This window comes from Colletotrichum siamense (genome assembly GCF_013390195.1).
Source record: "Colletotrichum siamense strain Cg363 chromosome Unknown KSG_Cg363_contig15, whole genome shotgun sequence".
NCBI lineage: Eukaryota > Fungi > Ascomycota > Sordariomycetes > Glomerellales > Glomerellaceae > Colletotrichum > Colletotrichum siamense.
The window spans coordinates 412,758-421,440 of record NW_023501028.1 but is presented as its reverse complement, the minus strand read 5'-3'; the positions used below and the strand labels follow the sequence as shown (position 1 = coordinate 421,440).

At 54.2% G+C, this 8,683-nt stretch overlaps 1 protein-coding gene across 1 annotated transcript; it reads right to left on the bottom strand.

The window, feature by feature from the left end:
• Window positions 1-6,687: 6,687 nt before the first annotated feature.
• CGCS363_v015083 (uncharacterized protein) lies at window positions 6,688-7,044 on the bottom strand (the record flags this gene model as incomplete). Its single annotated transcript, XM_036646932.1, has 1 exon — window positions 6,688-7,044. The coding sequence occupies one exon, from the start codon at window positions 7,042-7,044 to the stop codon at window positions 6,688-6,690; it is 357 nt and encodes a 118-aa protein (XP_036487860.1).
• Between the last annotated feature and the right edge of the window lie 1,639 nt (window positions 7,045-8,683).

The following is an 8,683-nucleotide window of genomic DNA, read 5'->3' as shown; positions in this document are numbered from 1 at the left end:
GATTTCCAGTGGGGCTGCACTTGTCTCTTTGCTTTTGTTGACATGGAATGCAGTTGTCTCTTCAGAACGAAATGATCACACCTTAATGAACTAGTGGACGATGGGATCGGCTGCTTGTGGTGTCAAAGCTGCGATCCTCCGCTCGAGTTCACTCAGTGGGCTACCAAGCTGGGTTGGCCAGCAGCATAATAATCGTCTATGCACCGAGAGATCAGGTACCTGCGGATCTTTGCTAGGGGAAAATAATGCTGACAGGATGTGAAGGTGCTGCGACCAGGATGAACAGATTGATGAAAGATCGACGGTCTCTGGTGATCTGAGAATGGGACGGCATCTGCAATCACTCAAGCCTGAAGTGTGACTAGCGACTTCAGATTTCGCCAGCCTGTTGATTGGCTGCAGCGGCAGATGTCACCAGAGACATCTGACCTAAGCAGCCTCTCATTGGCTGGAATGACAGATGTCACCGGCGCCAAACAGCTTGAGCGTACCGCCACAGCAGCGAACCGGGCTGCGCAGTCCCATTGCACTCATGCAGGTTTGTGGTATGTGCTTAAAACCGGTGTTAAGCATCTCAAGGTTTGCTGTTGATGTTCGCGACCTTGGGGGTCTGGCGGATACCTTGGTGGGTGGTGGTCAGTCTGGCGAAAAGAAAAAGCCAGGACATTCCAGTGACGTAGTGTTCTGGCGGTAAAAAAGCCAGCACCTTGATGGTCACCTTACATGATTGTGTGTACCTGAGTGGTCCGGCTTTTCCTCCCGGTCGGCCCGCCTCAGGTCCCCGATCGTGGGAGATGCGCAAGGCAAAGTGAGGAACGGGGCAATTGTCACCTCTGCATGCATGGCTCTGATGAAGGGCTTTCTCCACTGGGACGACACGCAATCTGGCATTGATGAAGCTGGATTGCAGGGAAGGCGTTGTCGCCTCTAAGCTAGCAACCAAACGAGTCCAAAAACGCGTGACGTGCGGCTACGTCCTGATGCAAATACGAAACGTTCTGCATGTACAAGTTCCAGTCCGCCAAGTTAGCTCCATTGTCCAATGCGGCAGCTGGCTCTTGCCAGGAGGGGCCGGCCTCCCATTCTGCCTCCGGAGCCTCCCATTCTCCCTCCGGAGCCTCCCACTCCGCCTCTGGCGCCTCCCATTCCGCCCCATCAAGATCTCCGAACATTGTGTTGTCTCCTGCCGCGCTTTGGTCGGCCGACCCGTCCGTCACGTCCAACCCGAAGGAACTTGGCGGGGTTTGCATTCGTGGCGGCGCCCCTTGGAAGAGTGTAGCCGTTCCTGGCTCTGGTATCGGTACGAGTCTGTTGGGATAGACGGTGGCGGTGGCGTAGGGGGTGGGCCTGGAGCTGGGATCTGGATCAAGCAGTCGCTGGTGAGATGATCCCGCCTGTGGCATGCGGCCCATTGGGGGGGCATACCTGGCCTGCTTGGGCGTAGCGAGATCATCCAAGACGGCATCCGGTGGGTTTGGCGAAGCGAGTGACAAGGAACCCATCATCTGCTCCAGAGGCACCTCCCAGTGATCCTTCATGGAACACTGGGTGCGCAGCCACCCTTCCAGGGCCGGGGGGCCGTTCCATGTCCACTCGACCCAATGTTCATTCGAAATGAGGTTTCGGCGAGTCGCAAGCTTGAGCAAGCATCGAATAAGGGAAACGAATCGGTCGTTGATGACGGCGACGAACTCGGGGCCGTGATCGAGGTTACACGCGCGGCGGAGCGAGGGCAAGAAGGAGAAGTTGTTTCCTGGCGGCAAAGATTCCGGCATGACGCCGGACTGGGCGAGGTGGCTCAATACGATCGCCTTGATGCTGACGCAAAAAGGAATACCGGCTCGCGCTTTGTTCCTGCTTCCCCTGAAGTTGTCCAGTGGTTGCTGGCACACTATCTGTGGGTCACAGTCAGTTGGTGAAACAGGTAAGGCAGAAACACCAGACACGCAGAGACCGCCGGCGCAGCAGAAGACCGCAGGGGAACTTACCGTGGGCGAGTTCGTGAGACACATCGTTTCGGACTCTGGCGCGTTCTCAATGTTCCGCGTGGAGCAGGAGCTTGTCGGAGTGGCCGCTCTTGGTAGATGGAGGAAGCAGGATCGATTCTCGCGTGGTCTTCGTGGAGCCAGAGTCTCGCAGAGCTGCAATTCGTGGTAGATGAAAGAAGCAGTGTTGGAGTCTAGGTCGGGGAGGGCGCATCTCGAGCGAGGATCGCGGGGCGCGGACTGGACAGTCCAGGCCGAGCAGGTCCAACGAGCCTCAAACGAGCAGCCATACCGACAGTGAAGCACCTTTGAGCGCGCGACTTTGCCGTAGGAAATGATATGTGATGTCAAAAACGGTTGTCTTGAACAGACCGTCGACTGGCAAGACACAAACGAAGTCGGTTATTGCGGCGCGGAGGATGGATTAATGGTGTTCCGTAGGTGGTTCGCGGGGCGCTCGGACGCGTGGGCGGGGCCTGGGTCTAAGGCGCCTCCACTGGCACTCACTCAGTGCCCCAAAGTACTCCGTACCTTCACATATCCTGCTTGTGTGGGGCCTCCAGCCCTATGACGGAACCATCGTATTAGCCGGGTCTCATTCACGCCCACGCCTAGCCATAACTTCAATCCGAACGTGTGTACCTTAAAAAGGACATCAATCGGGCAAGACGATGGCTTCAACCGGGCGTGGCGATGGTTTCAATTGCAGCGCTTGCGACAAGTCAACGCAGCGTTTTGCTGCGGCCGGCGCGCCAGCGGACATTCGGCCCCGGGCCGGCCGGGGCCCCACGCATGCAATCCCGATATCCCGGCTGCATAATTTATGAACGACTCTATGTCACAACCCAGCCACCCCAGCTTACCTCCTGGTGTGGCTCTGTGGCTTGCCGTTGCCCGCTCACCGCCAGAGAACCACCCCGCCCAAGTCGCAGGCGCTCTCGCCTTGCTGCATCGTCTCTTTCTTTGAGCTCAGACAGTGTGTTGTCCAGAGCATGGACCCCCCAAGGGCGCTGCTCGTACTGATTCCCAAAGTCACCTACCAACAGCCAATTATGCAACGAATGCTGTACACCGCTTCATGCAACTTCACGAGCCAGCTCAGCGAAAGCAAGACAGCGACCTAGACACCTGCTCTCTCACACAAGACTGCGCTGGCATAACTTCATGGTATGGCCAGAACAACGTTCCTGCCCGGCAGTAGTTAGACTGGCGGTGAAATGATGGGAGTTTCTTAAAAGTCCAGATAGCTGCTGTCCCGAAATGAAAAAGTGTGAGCCAGACCTCAGACGCTATCAACATGCGGCAATAATTTGCCTCGTGGCTTCGCTTTCCTGGAGTGCAATCATTTGCCTCCATTGTCATGACCCGAGACATCTCAGGCGAAAATTCGCCCGAGATGTCAGCTATTTATTACTTACTTGGTCAATTTCGGGGTCTTCCGTAGTTAGTCAGGGCCTCGCCATGACCTCCTCTAGGTGATAATTCACCGAGGGGTCAGCTAAGGCTGTCACTTGATCAGCCTTGGAGCCTTGCACGGTTGGCGTCTGGTCCAGGCTTTTGCCATGGCGTCCTCCTGGTGATAATTCGCCGGAGGGGTGAATTGAGGCTGGTCGAGGCCTTGACCATGGCCTTCATGGCCCTCTCCCGGCCCTCTCCCGGTGACAATTCACCAGAAGGGTCACCCTAGGCTGTCACCTTTCGACCAGGCCTCCGCCATGGCTTCCTCCAGGTGACAATTCACCGGAGGCGTCAGTCAAGGGTGGTCAGGGCCTTGACCACGGCCCTCTCCTGGTGATACTTCATCGGAAGGGCCATCCAATGCTGGTCAGGTCTTCTGCCATGACCCATGGCCTTCTCCGGGTGATTTTCCACCGGAGGGGTCAACCTTTGACCAGGCCCTCACTGGTCTTCTCCATCTGGCAACTCACCAGAGTGCTCAGCCGAGGCTGCCAATTGGGTCTCCTTGAGGCCAAGCACGCTGGCCTCTGGCCGTATCAGACTCAGCCAAGGCGAAAGCTTGCCCGGCTGTTAGTGGGCTTCTCCCCACAGCTGGACCTCAAGCAAGTGAAGCTGAGACCAGGCGTAAAGCTCGCGTAGCGTGCTGGCCGGCGACAAAGACAAGTCGTCTTTGTCACTGACCGCTGGCCACATGTGACAATGATTTGCTCCTTCAGGATAAACATGTAGACGTCGAGAAAGAATAAGTCATACCGAACCAAAGATTCGTGATGTTTCAGCATCACAGAAGGCTACTATGTGGACCGCAATTGTCATGTTATCACTCACACCATGTCTTTCCAATTGAAGTATATAAACAGCCAGTAAGAAATGTCATTTGGATACGATCTCCGCGGGTTCCCACGACACATGCAATCGAGTCCTCCGTTTCTACGCTCTTTTTCTTGTCACTCCACCCAATCGAAGCAGCAGACGTATGGCGCAGGTGCCCCGTTTCCATCCGCCGCTCACCGCGCAGCCGGCAAACGAGCTATCTCAAAATGCGATTGCCTTCTTCGAAGAACGACGGGCTCGGAACCGTGCAGCAGCGAACAAGGCACCTCATTCTCACCCCGTTGACGCTCATCCACAGCACGTCAGGTCTGAGCCGGACCGGACCAGAAATAGAACGACGGAGCCCGAGTCTGTCGTGCCTGCGGCGTCTACCGCTTTGGAAGAACGACTGGCCGCTTTCAATGAACGAGTCCAACGACGGGCGCGAGAAAGTGCAATCGCAAGCACAGCACCTCATTCTCGTCCCGTTGGTGCTTATCCGCATCATGTCGGGCCTGAGCCGCTGCCGGAGCAGGCCACGCATGGAAAACCGGAGCCCGAGTCTGCCGTGACCAAGCCATCTACCGCTTTCAAGTTTGATTTGAACACTTGCCTCGGAACAGTCCGTTACGGCGGGGACTTGTTTTGCGACTTGTTGTGCTGGATTGGGAGTCATTTCAAGCTTATTCTTACCCTGGCTCTGTTACTTGCTGCCTACAGAAACATGCCATCGTTCCATTCGCCAGAGATGTTTCAGTATCCTGTATCCCTCGTTGTGGCAGCGGTAAATCGTGTTACTGGAAGCACATCATCAAAGCCATCACTGCTAACTCCCATCACGGCTCACGATTTCGACTTGTTCCGGTACAGGTTCGAACCCAGCAAGTTGCAGACTGTGGTTTCTTCAGGGGATACGGCACATCTCAACTTCTTCAAAACCATCGCCGCCGGAGGCAACGCCCCAGCCCTGGACTTGCTTGAGCCGGTTGACCGCACACGCTGGAACGCACGCACGCCGCGGACAACCCTGAACGAAACACAGCAAGCCGTCTCTGATTTCATATCGCACCTTCGCAGCGGCGAGCCTTGGTTGATTACGTTCATTCAGGCACAGTCGAGACAGGATGCCGGCAAGGACAATGCTGGCCAGGACGAGAGCACGAGCTTGGTTTGCTGGATCCGGCGTAGACTCGGCGGCGTGCGGTCTTGCGAGTCAATTCGTCTCGAGCAGGATGCAATCGCCCTTCACAACTGGGCCGGTTCGGAGAGCGACCATCGAAAGAATTTTCTCAGGTATGACATTAGCTGGAATAATGTGACCATGATTACGTCTTCGATGCAAGAGGATCTCTGTTCGATGCTAGAGTCCTTTATTCGTTTTCAAGCAATGGGTCCACTACAGACAGGTCCGCAACCCAGGTTGCCCTGGCCTTGGAGCAACAGAGAGGAGAAGGTAAGGTCGTATCTGCACATGCCCATGCATAACGTCAATGTTGCTGACATGAAAATCTGGGAAGCCTCTTCCAGATGTAGGTAGACACACACCAGATTACGCTATTTTACAGAGCGAGGCCATGCACTTGAACAAGGCAGCATGCTCTGGGGGGAAGCTCCTTGTAGAACAAATCAAAGGGTTCCAAAAAGTGGTTGCCGACGAGGTGATCCAGTTGGATCTGCTTGCCAGGATGGCAGAGGGTTATGCGGAGCAGGCTCGACTGGGGTACAACAATGTGCGCAACTTCAGCTTGAGGAAGATTGCAGTCGTTTACTATGAGTTTTTGGGGCGTGTGTATTTTCTTTCTCGGTAGGTAGGTAGGGACTAGCAACCAGGATGTGAAGTAGCGAAGATCTAGACAAACGCCAGAAGCAAACGCAGCGTAACCACTGGATCGTGACATTGAAGCCTGAACCTCAGTGCTTGACAACGTGGTGCCCTTAAGGCGAACAGGGTAGGCATCCTCCGTCACCTCTCTTGCGGCCTGCGCGCCTCATCACCCTTTACCTTGTTCAGCACATTAGGACATCATCCATGCTGCCCGCCTTGAGCATCTTCAACCGTGACCTAAGGTGGCCAGCCTGACTCCCTCTTCCCTAACACCCAGCGTGCGCAGCGCATAATCAGCAAAACCTTTCATTTTGCGTCTTATTCATCATAACACTGCGGACATGAGGAGTTATCTTCGTAGGATTTGACCGGAGGCTAAGGTTTGTACGTATTGAACGGGATGCGACCTCGCATTTCTTCGCAGTGATTGCGGCAGCCTGGCCCGCTTCAGTTTTTTCAGTGAGGTTCGCTGTACTTGCTTCGCTTTTCATTTTGTGAAGAATTCTTTTGTGAATTTTTGTATGACCAGGGATACATGAGAGGTCCCCCTTACTCCAACCACCCCCTACATGTCTAACCACCCTCATCAACTACTGCTCCATCGAGCTACAGTGCTGCCTTGAGTTCCGCCAACAGGCTGTCTTGCTTTGGATGGTTCAACCGGTTTACTTCGCGATACTGGTCGTCGGTCATCTCGTTGTTTTCGAATGCTTTGGCGATGTCTTCGAACTCGTTGAATATTTTGAGAAGAGATGGATCATTACGGCCGTATCGGCGGAGGATGACATATGCCAGTAGGCGACAGAAGAACAATGCTTCTTCGAATTTGTTGCGGTTCTGAGGGAAAGGGCGTTTGCTTCGAAACTTGCAGACATCATGCTCTTTTTCTCTGATGAGCTGGGTGAGGCTGTCACCGCTCTTGAGGCGGTCACAGAGGTAGTGAATGTAGTATTGCTTCGGCATTTTGGTGTAATGGGTTGTGGCAGCGTGAAGAGGGAGATGCCTGCCCCCTGTAATCGAGGCGATTCGCGCTCTCTTCATATACCCCCATAGGTGGCCATAGAGGTTTCTCTGTGAGCCATCCTGGCCCTCGAATATTTCCCCGTGAGAGTCATACGGCAGTCAACAAGGTGCGCCTCCAGGCGGCAAACTGCGAAGAAAAAAGTTAGAAGGGAAGAAAGATCTTGCTTCGCTTTTGTCTCCCTGAAATGCCCGAGAATGCCCGGGAGCCGCAGATTGCCGGGGCCACAGCGAGTCCAGTGGTAGGTACCTACGTTGACCAGCTGTGACCACCTAACAAGGCAGCAGCTGTGGCACTGGAAGCGCTGTAAATATAGCGCACCTTCAGCGCTTGAAACGGCAGTCGGTAGGCATCCCACGTCGCCAGTATCAATACACTGTGGCGAGGTCAGACTGTTCAGGGCAAAAAATGCGACCGTCCAGTGGTAATCCGCTGCTGACTGCTCCGCTGTGTTCTGCCGGAGAGGCCCAACAGCGCCGTCTCCACAGTACCTATAAGGTAGATTTAGCACATTTTCAGCAGAGACACCATCAGCGTGGCGTAGCTGGAGACAGAAAAGTGCTCCCCGCCCGTCCAGAGGTCACCGAACCGCACCCTCGCTGGCATCACGTCGCAAACTCCTCTTCGTCAGCCAGCTCGTCCCAAGCCCTCGATTACCCTGTTCTTATGTGATCACGATTCGAACAAGGACAATTTGGCTGTTGCTGTAAACGAGGCTGCTGTTTGACGATCCGAGAGCCTGTCCCCCGAAACATGCGCTGTGCCCTACAACCCATCTTCACACTCGACATCTCATTACTCGGCCCAAGAAGCGTTCAAGCGAAGGCTGATTATACGCTACCGACTCCATCATGACTGAATATGTTGAAAACCAGGCCGATGAATGGTCTCAATTATCTTCTTGACCCTGCGCGACCATCTCGGTCAGATCTCCCTCCCATTAACAGCCCAGGAGACGACAAGACAATCCTCAACAGGAGGACAGTGGCGGGAATAATTGCCAGCTTCACTCCTGCCTGCAAGTGCTGCTCAAGTCCTTGTCTTGAAAACCACACAGCCCAAACAGTAGTTCGCATGATTTCTTCACAACCGTCGACAGACCTATTCGTCTGCAAAAACCTTCTGTGACCTTGCTGCCTTCAATGCATCGCATCACCCTTGCGCACAGTCTGGTTGTTCGCCCGAACTAAGAGTGCACTGTTCTTTTATCCTTGGTAATCCTCTGACTTCTATATCTTGAACTCTTCTCCAATACTACCGGTGTTGTAGTCTTGCACTGCAGCTTCGATTTCATTTCAGTTGCTGTCGTTCGATTTAATTGTCATGGTATCTTGCTTCACGTTCACCGTGAGTGCGTAATGATCCGCTGCGACCATTTGAGCTAGCTGCAGGAGATGAGCGGGCTGACGATGCATCTTCAGATAGTCTGATGTCAGCAATAATGTCACGCCATTGAAACAAGAGCTTGAGTTCAGCGCAAGCGATCCATCTTGTTGCTTCCCTCACACTTGCTGATGGTGAGAAAATGGCAACAGAATAACAGTTGGGAGCTGTTTTGAGGAACGGTACCAAGAAGATCGA